Source organism: Gadus morhua, chromosome 10 (assembly GCF_902167405.1).
Source record: "Gadus morhua chromosome 10, gadMor3.0, whole genome shotgun sequence".
NCBI classification, from domain to species: Eukaryota; Metazoa; Chordata; class Actinopteri; order Gadiformes; family Gadidae; genus Gadus; species Gadus morhua.
This window is the reverse complement of record NC_044057.1, coordinates 2,301,158-2,319,383: the sequence shown is the minus strand read 5'-3', so window position 1 is coordinate 2,319,383 and position 18,226 is coordinate 2,301,158. Positions and strand designations below refer to the sequence as shown.

Below are 18,226 nucleotides of genomic sequence, written 5' to 3'. Positions count from 1 at the left end.
GGTGCGTGTTGGCCACCACAGTTTGTGCATGGGTCGAATTGCACTGTGCACACCTCTGCTTCCTTTTTTAGTTCTCTGTTGCCCTTCTCAGATCGTTCGTGTAGCATGCAGATCTCAACGGCCGAATTAAGCGTCAGTTTCTTCTCCTTTAAAAGCTGTGCACGGACAGAGTCATTGTGAATACCACAGACCAAACGATCTCTAATCAGTTCATCATGCAGTGTTCCGAAGTCACATTTCTTGGCCATGACCTTCAACGCGGAAACATATGACTGGATTGACTCATGCCGTTTCTGGTCAGTTGTGTTGAATGCATGTCTGTCCATAATCACGTTCTTTACCGGCAGGCATAATTCCTCAAATTTCTTTACCAGCACGGCAGGGTCCTCGCGATCCTCGTCGGCCGCAAAATCAAATGTGTCGAATTTATCCAATGCCTCCGGACCGGCGAGGTTGAGAAACGTGTAGGCTTGCACTTTCGTACTAGCCGTCGCCAGCCCGGCGTTGCTATAGACATGCCATTCCCGCTTGAACTTCTCCCAGTTGTGAGCGATATCCTCATTAAAGACGAGCGGGTCGATCCGGCGGAGTCCTTGTGCCATCTTAAATTAGATTCGGCTCACTTCTGACACCATGTAGATGTGCATGAATGATGATAGTGTAGACAGCGAACGGTGTTACACCCACTAGCTTTATTAGCCCAGTTCCAACCAACAACAACGACCAACGCGCCCCAGCATGCTGTGCGTCCCCGTGACGTTAGCACGCAGCAGCAGTAACCATAGAGACCGTCAACACAGTCTACACATATTATTAACCAGAACAATACCAGAATACCACAAAAACCATAATAATAATAAAGTTCACTACTTTCGCTAACTCCTCGCAGATTTATCACACATCACTCAACCGACTCGCGTCACTCCAAGTCCAACCTCTCTTGCTGCACATCTGAACAAAATACACACATGCACACAGTATTAGCCCCACACACACACACACACACACACACACACACACACACACACACACACACACACACACACACACACACACACACACACACACACACACACACACACACACACACACACACACACACACACACACACACACACACACACACACACACACACACACACACACACACACACACACACACACACACACACACACACTCAAGATCCAGCTGGCGGAGCGCACGTCAGAGCTTCCGGAGCGCGCTCCCCCTTGCTCCCCCTCAAATTAGGCACTGGCGGGTGGAGATGCAGCCACCACAGGATGTCTGTTAACTTCCTGTTCGGGTTTCACACCTTTCTTGTCAGCAGCACAAGAAACACAAACTTGAAAAACAAAAAACTGTACTATTATTCGGATATACAGGGTTCTTCCCGTTCGTTTCGTCCCACCCCTAGTGCTAATAATGCAGTGGGCTGGTCTGGAGAGAAAATGCCAGGGCTGAATTTTTCTCCCAGTCCACCCCTGATTGTACTATTAGCTATGATCCAATTTGAAAAGTACCTGGTACCGAAGGATGTTACGGGTTGAAAGATATAACGGCAAAGGGGAAATTATGTTGATCTATTTACAAACATTTACTCAGGAGAAACAATATACATTATGCAACATAGATTTAGATAAATTGTATTGCCTAGATGATCTGAACAATTTGTGTACAATTGTTACCATAATTAATAAAACACATATTCTACACATGCCTCTGTTTATTGTTTTCCTACCATTCCACAATGTACAACATGCGAGCGTCCTCAAACACAAACTGAAGCCTTTTCTTTAGTCTGTTTACTTGATGGTGCAACTTGCACATGAAAAGTTGTCATATTTATGGAGATTCTCTTGACATTCTGACAGCATTAATAATTAAAATGCTCTGACAAAAATGAACAAATCTGCTCCTTCTATGGCTACCTGTCATAAGCTGTCAATCATTACTTTCTGCCCAATCAATTATTCAACTACAATCAACTACCTGTCTGTGTGTCTACCTACCTGTCGATCTGTCTGTCTGTCTACATACCTGTCTGTCTACCTTTCTGTGTGTCTACCTAGTTGTCCGTCAACCTGTCTGTCTTTCTACCTACCTGTCTATCTCCCTACCTGTCTATCTGCCTACCCGGTGAGGGTTAGGGTTGAGTGCCCTTCAATTCTTGTTCATGACTCTTCCTCCAGGGGGCAGACCTGCTGCTGAAGAGTCGTTTGATATGGAGGAGTGTCCTGGATGGATGGAGGCCTGAAGGCCCTCAGTCCCTCAGGCCTGGCTGGTTCCTCCAAATGTACAAGCCTAGCTAGTTTAATGACAATTCGTCGAGGCCAGAGTACTGGTCCAGTAGAAGCTCAGAGACCGCCGGTTCGATCATGCCTCAATTCAGATCCCCCCACTACCTCTACTCGAACCGTAACCCCTCCCTTCCCCTCTTTCATTACCTTAACCCCAGCTGTAACCTTGTATATCTATAGTTGAACTCACAAAGTCTATTAACTGCCACAGGCTGGTTTTACATGGTCTCTGAGAACTTTCACTAACGGCCATCATTACATAGCGGACAGGATCCAAGTTCCTAGGAGTAAGGCCGTACTGAGGGGGGCGGTCCTGGTCACTGGCGCTGTACTGCAGATACAAGCGTGGAGCTGCGGTCTGCTCCGTTCTCCGTCGCCATGTTTGACTCCGTTTTCATGTTCCTTGTCTTTTCCTTCTTCCACATGTCCGACTCGCTCCTCTCTCCATTTCTCTTGGACCCCTTGGCGTCCGACGGGATGAAACGACGGAGACGCGTCGGCTGGCACGGGTGAGGAGGTGTCAGGGCAGTCGAGCCAATCAGCGGCCAGGGGTCGTGGGTACCCCGGCTCTGGGGAGGAGCCAGGGAACAGGAACTTCCAGTAGCGGTCTCCTTTGAAGAGGAAGATGGAATCTAAACAGATGGACGGAGAGTTAGAGTGCCAGTTTTGTGTATGTTTCGTATGTCTTCTAGGATTTTGAACATAGTATTCCATGCCCTGTTGGCACACTGAATTAATATTATTGCCAAAAACAGGTTTTAACTCATGTGTTTCGGCCAGTCTTTGCCAAACTCAGACCTCAGGTTCTTCTTAGGACATGTAAAAGTGGTTCATGGTATTTTGAAGTCACAATGACACAATGCGTCTGAGAGATACTTTTACTATAAGGCCTAGAGGACATCGAAACAGGACATAGGACAGAGGACATCTCACCGCCCGTATCCGTGGTGATGCCGTTGACGCCCGCCTGGAGGAGGCTAGCCCAGGTGTCGTTGTCCTTCTCTGCTGGTTCCCCCATCACCCCCCACACAGGCCCTTCTTCAGAGTCCCACACCAGACCATTCAGCCCAGGGGTGGTTCCCCCGTCCCTGGTGTCCAGGCGGAGGTCTGAGAGGAGTCGAGGGTAGCCCTCCTGCAGAGACAGGTCCTGGAACAGCCAAACCCTGGAGTCTGCAGCCAGCAGAGGAGAGAATGGGATCAGAGTACGTTCTACTATGGTTTTCTGTAGAGATATTTCCTTTTGCCTTACTCAACGTATTGCTTAAAGCAAACAGACAAACAGTAAGAGACCATTCACTCCTGACTCAATCAGCCCATTGATAGTCTTTTCTCCACATGCGTTCTGTGGCACCAGAATCTGGACGCATCCCTCATGCAAAGGGGGATAACGTGGATGAGAGGATCAACCTTTCTCCTCTTTTAATAGTTGTTTCAAACGGTGGATAGCTCTTATTATTATTCATAATTTAAAATAATAACTCAGAACAAAAGAGTTTAACAAGTGCCAGTTGATCATTCTTTTTTTGCCTTAAAAGCCATTTGTTTAAGGTTAGGGGTTAGTGGTGCCAGTGAGAGTGCTCTGTATGCACGGGCTTACCGCTGATGAACATAATGCCATGGTCCCCTTTCCTCTCCAACACGGCCTGGAGGGTGGGCAGGGGGTCAGGTAGGCCGGTCCACAGCCTCCTAATGGAGGCTCCGTGGCCGGAGACCAGACCCCCCCTGCTGACTCTCCACATGCTCTGCCCTGAAGCACGGACACCCGGCGCAGAGGGGGTTCAGAGGGGGTTCAGAGGGGGTTCAGAGGGGGTTCAGAGGGGGGAAGGAGAAGGCCGTACCACATCTTTACTCTGAGGTGAATCACGCATTTGCCAAAAATAATTTCGAAGGATACTTCCGATACAATCGTTCCAGAGTTGCCCTTAATTAATTTCAATAAAATAACCTATTGAAAGTTTTATTGCCACTTGACGAGCAATATATTTTGGCTAGCGATCACTATAAAAGAAGCCCAAATTGCCCAACAAATGTAGTGTGAGGAGAACATAGGTAATTCTCTAGAAAGTAGTGTACATGCTGACCTTTGAAGAAAAATGTTTCTCCTCTGAGCTTGGCTACTGCGTCGAAACTGGTGTTGCAACGATCAATGAAATCACTTGGGTAAAGATAGAAATGAACAGTAATGTTAAAGTCATAGTTAGCCTTCAAGAAGTGTGAGTATGTACCTATACACATGCCTCTCTTACTCTAACACTCACTCACTCACTCACTCACTCACTCACTCACTCACTCACTCACTCACTCACTCACTCACTCACTCACTCACTCACTCACTCACACAATTGGTAGCTCACATATAGGCAAAAAATATAACTTCCAGATGCCGTTCTTCTCATTTTGTTGGAGGTTTAACATTCAGGTCGAGGTTGGTGGAAAGGTGAAGGTCAGTGAGTCTATTCGAACCATGGGGAGACTGGAGGCCAGATAACCAGGGTGGTAAACTACTCAAAAGTATGTGAACAGGGACTAAGGTCTAAGACTTAGACTTAGAACACCATCGAGGCCTATTGTGGTACAGCACGTAAAAAATACACACATAACAAGAACATCATACACATTTAGATTGGAGAGGGCAAAATCTAAGTCCGCTCTGGTGTTATCGATGTGTGAAGATGTTTGTGATGGGTTAAACCCTCTATGTCTGACCTGTGTGTGTGATGATAATAATGTTTGGGGGTACCCATGTCTGCCTGGTCCTCTATGGCGCAGGCGGGGGTCAGGACTGAGATGAGGTGCGTCTGCAGTCAGCAGCTCAGCTCTCTTTCCTAGGAAGCACAGGAATGGGGGACAATACACCCAAACACACACACACACACACACACACACACACACACACACACACACACACACACACACACACACACACACACACACACACACACACACACACACACACACACAGAGATATACACACACGTGCACACACAGACACAACATGTGGAACATCTAAATTCAGATTACTTTGAATAGACATTCTGCACAACCTATTTTTGTGAGTTTGTGCCTCAAACTGATGAGGTCAGTTTGTCATATACTGCATGGATAACGGCAATCAATACACTGAGGATATGCTTCATAATCAATATGAATTCACACTTCTAAAAAGGCTTTTACTTAGGTGATTGTTCGTCCTAAATTTAATTTAATAATTTGTATGCGAAAGCAAGGAGTACTGTGTGTGTATATATTCTACACAGGAGCAGGAGGGAAGGAAGGAGCAGTGTTGGTCATATTCAATCTATTTAAACACTCCATTCAACATATGCCTCTTAGGCCTGCCGCCCAATAGTGCCAGCTGGCCCAATCAGCTCTCAGAGCCTAATTACTTAAAGAGCCCCTTGCGATTCGGCTTCTCCTGTTAAGTATCAGGTGGGGAAGTAAAGCACATATATTTTAAAGCGATTTTGTTTCGATATAAATTCAAGTATGTTTGGTCTGCGTGTGCATGTTGCATTACAAAAATAATGACCCCATTAATTAACCAGTGATTCAAACCTGCTAGTCACCGATACAAAATGCCAAGCAGAACCCGTGGGACCTTTGGGTGCAACAGAAAACAACACGCGCAGAGTTTGGGTTCTGCCATTAAATGATCTTTAAATGATCTGTAAATGATCTTTAAATTATCTTTAAATTATCTTTAAATGCTACTGAAACTATTTGGAAAAATGGTCCAGAATATTGGCTCTGAACATAAGATCAACCACATAGTTATTGGTTATTAGGTATGGGTTATTAGGTATTGGTTATTGGGTATTGGTTATTAGTTATTGGTTATTAGGTATGGGTTATTAGTTATTGGTTATTGGTTATTAGGTATTGGTTATTAGGTATTGGTTATTCGGTATTGGTTATTCGGTATTGGTTATTAGGTATTGGTTATTAGGTATTGGTTATTAGGTATTGGTTATTAGGTATGGGTTATTAGGTATGGGTTATTAGGTATGGGTTATTAGGTATGGGTTATTAGGTATTGGTTATTGGTTATTAGGTATGGGTTATTAGTTATTGGTTATTAGGTATGGGTTATTAGTTATTAGTTACTGGTTATTGGTTATTAGGTATGGGTTATTAGTTATTGGTTATTAGGTATGGGTTATTAGTTATTGGTTATTAGTTATTGGTTATTAGGTATTGGTTATTGGTTATTAGGTATGGGTTATTAATTATTGGTTATTAGGTATTGGTTATTGGTTATTAGGTATGGGTTATTAGTTATTGGTTATTAGGTATTGGTTATTGGTTATTAGGTATGGGTTATTAGTTATTAGTTACTGGTTATTGGTTATTAGGTATGGGTTATTAGTTATTGGTTATTAGGTATGGGTTATTAGTTATTGGTTATTAGGTATGGGTTATTAGTTATTGGTTATTAATTATGGGTTATTAGGTATGGGTTATTAGTTATTGGTTATTGGTATTAGTTATTGGTTACGGAGGAAGCAGCCCACCCGCTCTGGGGTTGGGGTTACCCGGGTACAGGACAAGTGGCTCTAGGGGTGGACTAGGGGTGGACTAGGGGTGGCTCTAGGGGTGGACTAGGGTCCGTCCTGAGGCGTCTCTCTCTGGCCGACCTCAGAGCCCACCGGTCTACTCACCGTAGAGGTCTGTGATGCGCTCCCGGTCGGGGGGCCCCAGGCTGTAGCCCAGGGGGTCCCCGGCGGGGCCCAGGTAGTACGGCCTCATGACGGAGCGGCGGTCAGAGGAGTGGGCCAGGCCCAGCGCGTGGCCCCCCTCATGGACCAGCACGGTGAACAGGTCTGTCCCCTCGGACCCTGAGGGGAAGGGGGGGGGGGGATAAGGGAGGGAAAGAAGGTAATTAAGGGCATAAGGTACCGATGCTTTGTTTCTGTCGTTAATGAGCTCTTCTTATCATCAATATATTATTACTTTACCTTACTTATATTTAATTATTTTTATATCTAAGCGCTATAAATACAATTACTTTCTAAGGCCCAATCCCATTTCTACCCCTTACCCCTTCCCCTTACCCCTCCCCCTTGTTTTGAAGCGGGAGGGGGAAGGGGTAAGGGGAAGGAATAAGGGGGAGAGGTAAGGGGAAGGGGTAAGGGGTAGAAATGGGATTGGGCCTAAATACATTTCTAAATTGATGAACACTTCCGGTTAAAGAGAGCTTCTATGATCTGGCTTGATGTTGATGCTGAACCCATGCCTGCCCATCCCTGGGTCTACTTCTGCCTCCCTCCCCCACGTCTCTTCCCTGATCGTTCTGGGAGTTCTTGTCATCAGAGGGTTAGGGGGTGTTGGTAATGTGGGCCTGTGAAGCCCTTGGAGGTGGGACCTGTGGTTAGGGGCTGAACTAACGAGTTTGCTGGGAGAAGCTACCTGGTTTCCTGAAGGACCAGTCCTCCTCTGAGTCCAGATGCACGACGCCCGCCCTCCTGGGGTCTGAGGGGAAGAAGGCGTGGCCGATGGCACCGCCTGGCCCATCAAAAGGGTAGCCATCCCCATGGTGACCATGGAGGAAGTCCACCTGCAGGTCGGCTCCCTCGGGGCCGGCCACCTGGAGGAGGGAGGCGTGTCAAAACAAGGATGGACCAATGTAAACTATCTGTGCAACCAGTTCTCAGCAAGCCAGGAGGATGTCTGCAAAACGTTGGTCACGTCGTTGTTTCCCCAAACGTACATGACTGCATTACAAACTATTCTGGGATTCGTCTGTGTATTGAGATGTTTAACTGAGACGCTTACTGGGTTGTTAGGGTTTACCAGAATTAGATGAAAACATTGACGCTTGCATATACTACAACAACTGAAATGCATTTCAATTATTAGGAGTAAATTAATAACTCCTCATTTGTATACTCTCTTTGTATTTGTATTTAGAGTTTTTCAATTTATTTGATTGTTGACATGATCATTGTTCTACATTTTCCTGGTGAATCCATTTGTGGTTTGGCTAACTTCCATATTATACCTATTCTTTTTATTTAGACAGAATCAATCATCCAAAAATATGTTAGGATGCCAAGGTTTTCAATATCTCACAGAGGCACAGATTTTGGGAAGACAGACAGACTTTAGACCAACAGACTGAAGATAGGCTGAAGACAGACTGAAGAGAGATAGACAGAAGATAGACAGCCTGAAGACAGACTGATAGCCCGAAGACAGACTGAAAGTGGCCAGACTGAAGAGAGATAGACTGAAGACAGACAGACTGAAGACTGACTGAAGACAGACAGACAGACTGAAGAGAGATAGACAGAAGGCAGACAGACTGAAGACAGACTGCAGACAGACTGCAGACAGACTGGAGACAGACAGACAGACAGACAGACAGACAGACAGACAGACAGACAGACAGACAGACAGACAGACAGACAGACAGACAGACAGACAGACAGACTGAAGACTGAGGGCAAACTAAAGACAGTAAGAGTGAAGGAAGACAGACAGACTAAAGACAGACTGAAGACAGGCAGAAGAACGACAGACTGAAGGCAGACTGAAGACAGACTGCAGACCGACTGAAGACGGACAGACAGACTGAAGGCAGACTGAAGACAGACTACAGGAAGACTGACCTCATGGAACTCTAAGGAGGTTGGCTCCGCCCATACCCTCAAGGCGTAGTAAACCAGCGACCGGATGGTCTCCCGGGAGAGATCAGAGGAGAAGGGGTAGGACCGCAACCTGCCAGATATTGAGTGTAACATTAGTGTCCATGTGTGTCCAATGTATGGCTGGTATAAGGCATGATGAAGGACAGGCGACATTTGCACCCCGGTCGCTGGCGTTAGGGTCTTCTACTAATCCACTACGCCACCGCCGCTACCTCTCAGTGGTTGAAAACATATGCTATACATTTCTTACATAGGGTGTATTTAAAGTGAGTACCTTAAATTATAGAATACAGCAGGTTGGACTTTGCTTTTTGAAATCATTAGGGATTAATGGCGAACAATTCTGCATTTTCATCCATCATCCATAGATATTTTTTAGACAATATGCAGAATCTTTTCAGTTACAAATTCAAACAATCAGCTATTTTTTTGCCAGCACGCCTCCCTAGCCTTATTATGTGCAACTGTGTTGCTTGCCTCTAGCTGTTGTCTGATTCTTGAACTCCTCATTGGAGTTCATTATGAGTATCTGTTCCTCTTGATTGAAATATACTGCTCTTGATCTATTCATTGGTAAAGGTGAGTGAATCAACGCGATAAATGGCCCATTTATGGGAACGCGCATTGAAACTAAAGCGGAAAACCTAGCTCGACAAATTGACTTAAGTAAGTGAGCTTTGTGTTACCATTTCACTCTGATTGCGAGTTTCGTATTTGTCTATCCAGTTTTTTCCAAAGAAAGCCTGGGTATGTTCAGCGCGCTTCGCAGTACCCCACATGTCTGAGTTTAGGTTGTGCTAGGTTATGTTAGGTTGTGACCATGTCTACTCAGTTTAGGTTGTGCTAGGTAAGTTAAGGTTGTGACCATGTCTACTCAGTTTAAGTTGTGCAAGGTAAGTTAAGGTTGTGACCATGTCTACTCAGTTTAGGTTGTGCTAGGTAAGTTAAGGTTGTGACCATGTCTACTCAGTTTAGGTTGTGCAAGGTAAGTTAATGTTGTGACCATGTCTACTCAGTTTAAGTTGTGCAAGGTAAGTTAAGGTTGTGACCATGTCTACTCAGTTTAGGTTGTGCTAGGTAAGTTAAGGTTGTGACGATGTCTACTGAGTTTAGATCCACCTCCAGTTGATGCTCCGCCGGGTCCAAGTCGAACCAGCCGTCCTCCTCTTCCTCTTCAACGAGCCCCTCCCTCCTTGGTGCTGATTGGCTGGCTGTCCAGGTGGCTCCTCCTGGTCAGGTAGAGAGCACCGTGGTGACTTCATCAAGGCAGTGGTCTCCTGGTCTGACGATGTCCAAGGTGAACAGCAGAATGCAGTCAAACAGAATTAGGTATATAGTCATTCAACCCAAAAATTATAAATGTAGGCTTAACGCTTTCCGTCTACTGAAATACACCATTTGTCCACAGAAGTTAAGAGTGAACAAACACAGAATACCGGATATGTGACTAATCTCATTTATTAGATGAAATGATCAGGTGGTGCCTCTTGCTATGGTTAGTTTGTATAATAATCACCCAAATGTGAACCAATCATAAATAGCAAACGCAACAAAACGTAAAAGTTGCTGTTCCCATGGTGTACATTTAATGTTGGATTCCCCTATAATTGAAAAACAAATTCACATCTTTTGTGAACCAACCGAATCATGGGCCAAATAACAATGTTTTCAGTGGTGAAAAACAGCTATTGTATAAAACCATCGTGAGGGGCGTCTGTCATTCTCACCCACTACTCCAGTTTCCATTAGGCCAGCAAACCTTTGCATGGATTTCACTGCATGAGTGACAGCTGTCCAGGCCTGTAGCTGCCCAGTGGATGGATCTGGGGGCGGGAGGTATCCGTATCTCATCAGCCAATCCTAACATCAGAGAAGAGGTTAAGCTCGAGGAAATCTTGTATTTCTGTATCATCAGCTAATTCTCTGGACCCAACTGCCCTCTCGTTACGGTTAAAACACACCAGAGCTGACAATCTAAGCTGGAAGTTAAATTCAAATTGTCAGGGACTGCTGACTGGATGGGATGCCTCAAGTATAGGCTGGTTCATGCATGCTGAGGAGAGTTGATCTTACCACAAGTTCACTGCTGTCGTCTTCAACTGGCGCCACAGACACGGGTGGTTTTGTTGAGGGGGAATTTTTAGGGACGGTCAAACTTGGACCACTGTTGCTTGACAGCGTTTTGGTACATTTGCAAAACAGGCACAAAATGAGAATGCTCCTAAACATCATCTCCTGTTCATGTTCAGTAGGGGAAAACGTCCAATGTCCGCTGAGCCAACAATTCTTCAGTAGGGGGGGAACGTCCACTGAGCCAACGGTTCTTTAGTAGGGGGGGAACCGTCCGCTGTCCGCTGAGCCAACGGTTCTTCAGTAGGGGGTACTCCCAACGTTCGTCAGTAGGGGGGGAACGTCCTTCACCGTCCACTGAGCCAACGGTTCTTCAGTAGGGGGGGAAACGTCCACTGTCCGCTGAGCCAACGGTTCTTCAGTAGGGGGTACTCCCAACGTTCTTCAGTAGGGGGAAAAGGGGGAAATCATGGTAGGCCTATCACAATAAGTTAAAGTAAGCGAGTTGTTAATTCAAATGGAAATGGTTTGACTAAAACAAAACGCAGATCATTGTCTTTGCCACGTGTTTTTATCTAGCATTGGACCTCATCCCAAAGAAGAAATAGCCTTGATTCATAGACTAAATTGTACTGCTATTTGTCCTACGACATTGAATGTCAAACAAGAGTGATTGACATTGTCAATACTTCAGTTGAAAGCAAATATTAATTTGACAAGCCCATGGGGGGTTGGGGGTTTCATTATGGGATGGAAGGGGGCGGGATGCTGAGACAGCTGCGGTCGCAGTGATGGTAATGGGGCGGCTGTTAAACTCATCTTCTAAAGAGAGAGGCGGCAATGGGAATAAGCAGGTCGTGTGTCAGGAGAAGATGCTGCACTTGTTTAAATGAAGGGGTGGGGGGGGGGGGGGGGGGGGGGGTTTGGACAAGAATCCGTCGGAAAAATAGGAATGAATGGGAGGACAAATGTAGGATGTGAATATCATTAAGCCTTGGGATTGGAGTGGCTTCTGCAAAAGGTCAGAAGGAGGAGAGTTCCCGTTTGGAACAATAAAAGAAAATAAATCTTTTAAGAATGAATGCATGTATCTTTGTGGAAGGGGCAATTGTACTGCCCTGTTGTTTTTAATTATATGATGTTGGCCCTTTTGTATGCGATGTTGCAGCCGTCTGTAATCCCTGATGGTCAGTGTGAAACGCTTGGAGTCGTGTAAATGACCAAAATAAGCTTATAATGCTTCTAAAACAATTGTAAGTTTCACGTTTCATACATTTGATTGACAGATTTTAAGCAGCTTCTACTCATGTCTTGCATTACATGATACTATTAAAATGCTTTGTTGAAAAGCTCCTAGTAAATGTGGTCTATTTCATGTTCTTCCTTAGTAGCAAGTAAGGTTGACAAACAGTTTGTTAAACAAAGACACATTTTAACAAATGCAGGCTATTTGCTTACCTTGAATGTTGAATTCCTCCTTTAACATGGTCAGTTAACAGATGTCTCTTCCTCTCGGTGTGTCCTCTCTCTCCTTTCTGTACTCGACTACCCCGTTCACCCCTCCTCTTCCCCCCTGCTCACACTCGACAATGCTGCTCTCCGTCCTCCCTCCTGCCACGCCGAATCTGTGACTGTCTACATGAAAGCACACACACACACTCACCGAACACACACACGCACACCCGCACACACACACACACATACACACTCACCCGCACACACACAAACACACCCGCAAACACACACATACACACTCACCCGCACACACACACACACAAACACACACACACACACCGAACACACACACACACACACACACACCGAACACAACATACACACTCACACACACTCACCAATTCTATCTACAATGAAATGGAAGACAAAGAGATTAAGAAGATTGTGTGTGTGTGTGTGTGTGTGTGTGTGTGTGTGTGTGTGTGTGTGTGTGTGTGTGTGTGTGTGTGTGTGTGTGTGTGTTCGGTGTGAGTGTGTGTGTGTTGTTTGCATGTATCCATAGAACATCGGCATGTTGGTGCCTTCATGAGGGAGGCAGACATATTTTCACGTAATCCTCTTAACAAGAAGATTAAAAGAGAGTGGATCCCCTCTCTCTTCAGCCTTTGCTACATATTCAGTCTTTTCTGTATTGTCATGCACTTTGGGAGCTTGGAAATACATCTGGTATTTACTGCTACATGCATGCACACACACACACACACACACACACACACACACACACACACACACACACACACACACACACACACACACACACACACACACACACACACACACACACACACACACAATTATTAAAGATCGGTGAATGGTGGCCCTTTCTTTCGCTGTGACGACAGACCAGTTACTCATGGGTGCCGTGGAAAGGGTCAGAGGGTGCTCTCTGCAGAGGCACCAGGGGGGTCTGTGTCAAAGGGGTGGTCTTTGAAAAGTGTGACAATAACTATGTGTTGGAGAAAATGGGTTCTGTTTGTGTCCTTTGTTCTTATTTTAGAAAATGGAAAAATGAGCTTTTCTGATCCTGAACTACTTATGAGACTCAGGTGTAGAGAGCGGTTTGAGAGTTCTAGAACTGACAGAAGGAGGGGCCGGGTGAGCACAGACCTGCTGTGACTATGGTGGTCCATAACATGTGGGGACATTCCTCTGGCCTCACCTCAATCTCTCTTGGCATGTTTTGGAAATAGGAATGCTATATGTATAATACATTTCCAAGTATTTCATGCCTACCATGAACGTATTAATGTTTTCACGATGCATATCTCGTGCCTGGAATGAAGGGAATACTACTATTAAACTGTGTGCACAAGGATTACAAAGACCACATTGTTCTGCAGGAAGTCTCTTGTTGCCAATGGCGATGTGAGAGCAGAGGAATCTAATGCAGCCAGTGACCTGTGGTCTAAGCTGTCTGTGAGCATGCAGGACACTCTACAGACTGGTTATCCAGTCTACAGGCTACATCAGTGGGTCTATAGCGCCTATGGTCTATGCCGGGGGTGGCCAACCATTCAGAAAGACTAAAGGCTGTTTTTTACTGCTCCACAAAGTGCGGTACGTAGTCACGGAGAGCCTTCTCCGTCTTCAGAGACCCTATCGGAAAACCTCTCCGTAGCTCTACGTGCGCATCCAATAATTACTATCGATCGAGGCAACGGAGACGGACGGAGATGGTAAGGGCTGTGATTGGTCCTCTAACAATATCATTTCCAGAGTCACTTCTCGGCCATTTTCGAAAGAGTTGGCTCTGTGACCGGTCCGAATTTTGAGAAGAGAGAATGATCTAATCGAAGAACGCCTTGCGAAAGAAGTCTGAAAGTATGAAAACCTCTACGCACGTCGTTGAAGAGTTACAAGGAAGCCCAAATGGCAAATACTTCCGACTCTGCAAGCGTCCATACAGAGCTAACCAAACGTTAAAGAGACTGTGGCAAATTGCACTTGTAATAGTTTGTTGGTTTTAGCCATTAATATTTACATTACAGTTAAAGCATTCCATCTTTAATTATCCTTGTCTATTTGTATTTTTTGTACATTATTGTGTTAACTTTTGTTCTTCTTTTGCAGCTTGTTTATTTTGGACCTTGTTTACTTTCCACCTTATTTACTTTGTACCTTTATTACCTTGCGTCTTCTTTACTTTGTACCTTGTTTACTTTGCAAATTAAGGACCAATAAAACACCAAATGAGGTTTGAAAAGGTTTGGAAGTTTATTTAGGCCTACAACAATATTTCATTGTGAGTAGTCAGCCTATAAAATCTATTTGTTCTGCTTCAGCTGTGGTTCAATATTTATCAGCCCCAACTCACAAAACAGTTTTTCTGCCTCGGACGTCATTGTTCACTGGCTGTTTCCCAAGGTGAACGACTTGCTAGTGTGGAAGCGCTTCCGCTTTTTAAATATTGCTCCAGTGTTAAATATTTTAATATTTGAATTGTTTAAATTGTTATTGGCGACAGTAGTTTGTTTAAACTTACTTACTTACTTACTTACTTACTTACTTACTTACTTACTTACTTACTTACTTACTTACTTACTTACTTACTTACTTAAGCCTGTTGCTCCAAGTTGGAGCATAGGCCACTGATTATATCTCTCCACCTCGTCCTGTTCTGTGCCAGCCTCTCCAGGTCTTGCCATCTATAGCCTGCTCTCTCCATCTCTGCTGTAACACTCCTCCTCCAGGTGTTTCTTGGCCTCCCTCTACCACGTTTACCCTGCGGATTCCACTGCAGGGCTTGGCGTGTGATGGTGTGTCCTCGGCTTACGTAATGTATGCCCAATCCACCCCCCCCCCCCCCCCCCCCCCCCCAGTTTGTTTAAACACCGGCTACTTATTAAAACAAATCAATCCATGCAAAATAGCCTATCATTACGTTGCAAAAACGTTTGAAAGAATTCGCACAGGTTATTTTTTTACATTTAGATGATTAATCTGTAAAAAGCAATACGGCGCAAAATATTTCTGAAACGTTTAAATAACTTCACTTGTGTATTGGATGTGTTTTATTAAAACACACCACGGAATACCCAGCTCGAACAATTTTGAAACCAAAAACAGTGGTTACCGCCGATATATTACTCATAGACTGTTAGATTTAAACAACAAAGATGGAAACATGTAAGAAGTCAAGAACAACATAATTTATTGCAGCAATTTAAAATTACAAAAATACATGCGCAGCCGAAAGGTATACCGATCAAACGCCACGTCACAAGGCATAGGCCTATAATAAAATCAAATGATTCCATTGCTCTTGTGTGGGAGGTCGCTATCGAGCTGCAGTTGCTGTCTCCCTCTGATTTTAATTCAACTATCGTGGTTCAAATGTCCTCTTATTGATCATTGACAGAAGACATAGGCAGGCTACTGTAGACATGAATCATGCTGAGACCAGCGGGTGTCGGATCATTTCTGCAGTCGTTTTTTGTTGCGATTGTTTGCATTAAGCACTGTAGGCGCTTCGGTGAGGCTGTGATGAAGTTCACTATTTATTAGACCGTGTCTAGACAGTAACGAACATCCCTGACCATAGTTAATCGCGTTTGTAGTCTACACTTAGACTTGAACTCATTATTGCATGCGGGCGTCTTCATTCATAAAAAAATTAAAACATTCGGGAGTAGGCCTATCATGCAATAACATTATTCTAATTATTCTAAAGAGGTCTAGACTCCGTGCGCAGCCCCGTCTTCTTTAGTGAACCAAGAAAGCCCGCGCGGTGACGACCGGGGGTTGACCCCCTGGGTTTTACACAGGAAACTTGAGATAAGAAGGTGAAATCACCGGCCTTGATGGGGAGATATTTTAACGCTTTTTTACCCCATTTTCCTGCGACATTCCTGCGTCTCCTCCTCCTACGGATCCATTTCAGCACCGTGTCAGTAGACAGTTACAATCCTACGAACGTCGTGAGTGCAGTGAACGCGCCAAAGAAATTCACGAGAAGGATCGTATCGGGAAACGAGGCCCAGGCTCGAACAGAGTGACACACAATCACACAGACGGACACGCATAAATCCGTGAAGTTATTGTTTGTTTTATCAATGAATGTTTTTAAATGAAAATTGTCACCTGGAGATGCCGGGGATTGAACCCGGGGCCTCATACATGCAAAGCATGCGCTCTACCACTGAGCTACATCCCCACTGTATTTAGACACAAATTAATAAGTCTGCTTTGAACGGCTGATTCCATGGATGTACGTTGCGTGTGCCGTGTTTTCCCGCCGATGTGGCGAGGCTGTTTGGTTATGCTGTTGACAGCTTTAATAAATGGACTATAGACTAACAATTATTGAAGTTTAACATTTTGTTCACCAAATTTGACAACTGACAGACGCAATATTGTAGCCAGTCGTTTTCAGGAGGCCAGATCTCAACAACGTCACTGAGGCATTCTTTAACAAACTTCCATTAATTGTTAGGCTTCTTAGCTTGTGCAATGTTCCAAGCCAGATACGATGCAAGCGTTACAATCTCAGAAAGCTTTGGCTTTCCATGGCTTGCCATTACGTTCAACAAAAAATATGAACTCTCCCACTCTGTTGAAAATGTCCTGTGTTCATCTTCATATTTTTGTTTTGCTGTGCATTTTTTCCCTGACATTTTCAGAGCGACCATGACACAAATTGTTCACTCAACATCAACAATATCCCAATAATGTTAGGGATATAGGCTATTCCCTCCCTCCAAGCTGAGCGGGCAGTTTGATGTTGAGTGTCAACACCAAACGCACTTTGCGTGTGCATTTTACGTACAGAGTGAATGTATAGACGCGATCACGCGAAAATTCGGTCAAACGCGTATTTGCGTAGTAATTCAAAATAAACTTAAGGAACATAAGTGCCGCATGAAACCAGGAAATACACGCACGCGTATCGGGAGACGCGGGATGACCATGGGAGCTCAACTGGATATTGTAGCCTATATTATTGATATTGTTCTGTAGTCTATGTTAAGTTTGTTACAATGGATAAAGTAGCCTAAAGGTAAAGGTGCACTAAAAACATATAGACGTTAATCTTATGTGTCTGTAAAGTGTGTTGAAATAGTTGTAAATTGCTTTGAGTAGATATTTATATAAAGTTAACTTAAAGTTAAAATCTGCCGTTAACTAAATTTATTGCAAGACAATTAGTTCATGAAACAAATCCGTGAATTTATTGTTTGTTTTATCAATAAATGTTTTTTAATGAAAAAGATCACCTGGAGATGCCGGGGATTGAACCCGGGGCCTCATACATGCAAAGCATGCGCTCTACCACTGAGCTACATCCCCGCTGAAAAAATAAGAGAAAAAAACGGTTTATAAATTAAATATGAATGAATAAGGCTTTGACGGGACCAATCATTGATTGTTTCCTGCTGCTTGTCGAATGATGAATGAGACATGAATCAGTGTGTTTAACTTAAAAAAATTCACTCAAGCTACAGACTTTGTAGCTTCAGACGAGCAGCTCCTATTACAGGCTACTATGTGAAACGCTCCTCAGAATCCCAAACATCCTCATCATCATCATCATCATCTTCGGCCACTGCCCTGTCACTCAGCCAACGAGCCCGCGGAGCGGTACCATGTGACGCTTAAAAGTCGTCATGTTTCTGCACATGAACGACCCCATGCCCGTAAAAGGTTTGCGCTCATGTTGCAGAACGTGCTCAGCAGCGCCCCCCGCGGTCACACTTCGC

General features: G+C 44.5%; 1 protein-coding gene and 2 non-coding genes across 4 annotated transcripts; all 3 read right to left on the bottom strand.

Annotated features, from left to right (window-relative positions):
* Positions 1-1,370: 1,370 nt before the first annotated feature.
* On the bottom strand, positions 1,371-12,697 carry mmp17b (matrix metallopeptidase 17b). Of its 2 annotated transcripts, none has more exons than XM_030369286.1 (12): positions 12,474-12,697; positions 11,019-11,493; positions 10,673-10,805; positions 10,065-10,227; positions 8,907-9,015; positions 7,705-7,882; positions 6,957-7,133; positions 5,039-5,123; positions 4,380-4,453; positions 3,896-4,045; positions 3,232-3,468; positions 1,371-2,930 (listed from the first exon to the last, which is right to left on the bottom strand). In XM_030369286.1, the coding sequence occupies exons 2-12, from the start codon at positions 11,175-11,177 to the stop codon at positions 2,554-2,556; spliced, it is 1,842 nt and encodes a 613-aa protein (XP_030225146.1). In that variant the 5' UTR covers positions 11,178-11,493; positions 12,474-12,697; the 3' UTR covers positions 1,371-2,553. The 2 variants fall into 2 exon arrangements, with proteins under 2 accessions (XP_030225146.1, XP_030225147.1); XM_030369287.1 differs by having other exon boundaries at positions 11,019-11,457.
* A 3,914-nt stretch (positions 12,698-16,611) lies between these two features.
* trnaa-ugc (transfer RNA alanine (anticodon UGC)) lies at positions 16,612-16,683 on the bottom strand. The gene has a single exon. It is a non-coding gene; the product is annotated as a tRNA-Ala (tRNA).
* A 1,061-nt stretch (positions 16,684-17,744) lies between these two features.
* On the bottom strand, positions 17,745-17,816 carry trnaa-ugc (transfer RNA alanine (anticodon UGC)). Its single transcript has one exon. It is a non-coding gene; the product is annotated as a tRNA-Ala (tRNA).
* Between the last annotated feature and the right edge of the window lie 410 nt (positions 17,817-18,226).

Coding starts and splice junctions, on each gene's coding strand:
- mmp17b (XM_030369286.1), bottom strand. CDS start 11,177: ATGATGTTTAGGAGCATTCTCATTTTGTGCCTGTTTTGCAAATGTACC. Junction 4,454..5,038: donor AGAGGACCAGGCAGACATGG/GTACCCCCAAAC, acceptor TCTTTACCCAAG/TGATTTCATTGATCGTTGCA. Junction 3,469..3,895: donor TGGCATTATGTTCATCAGCG/GTAAGCCCGTGC, acceptor TGCTGGCTGCAG/ACTCCAGGGTTTGGCTGTTC.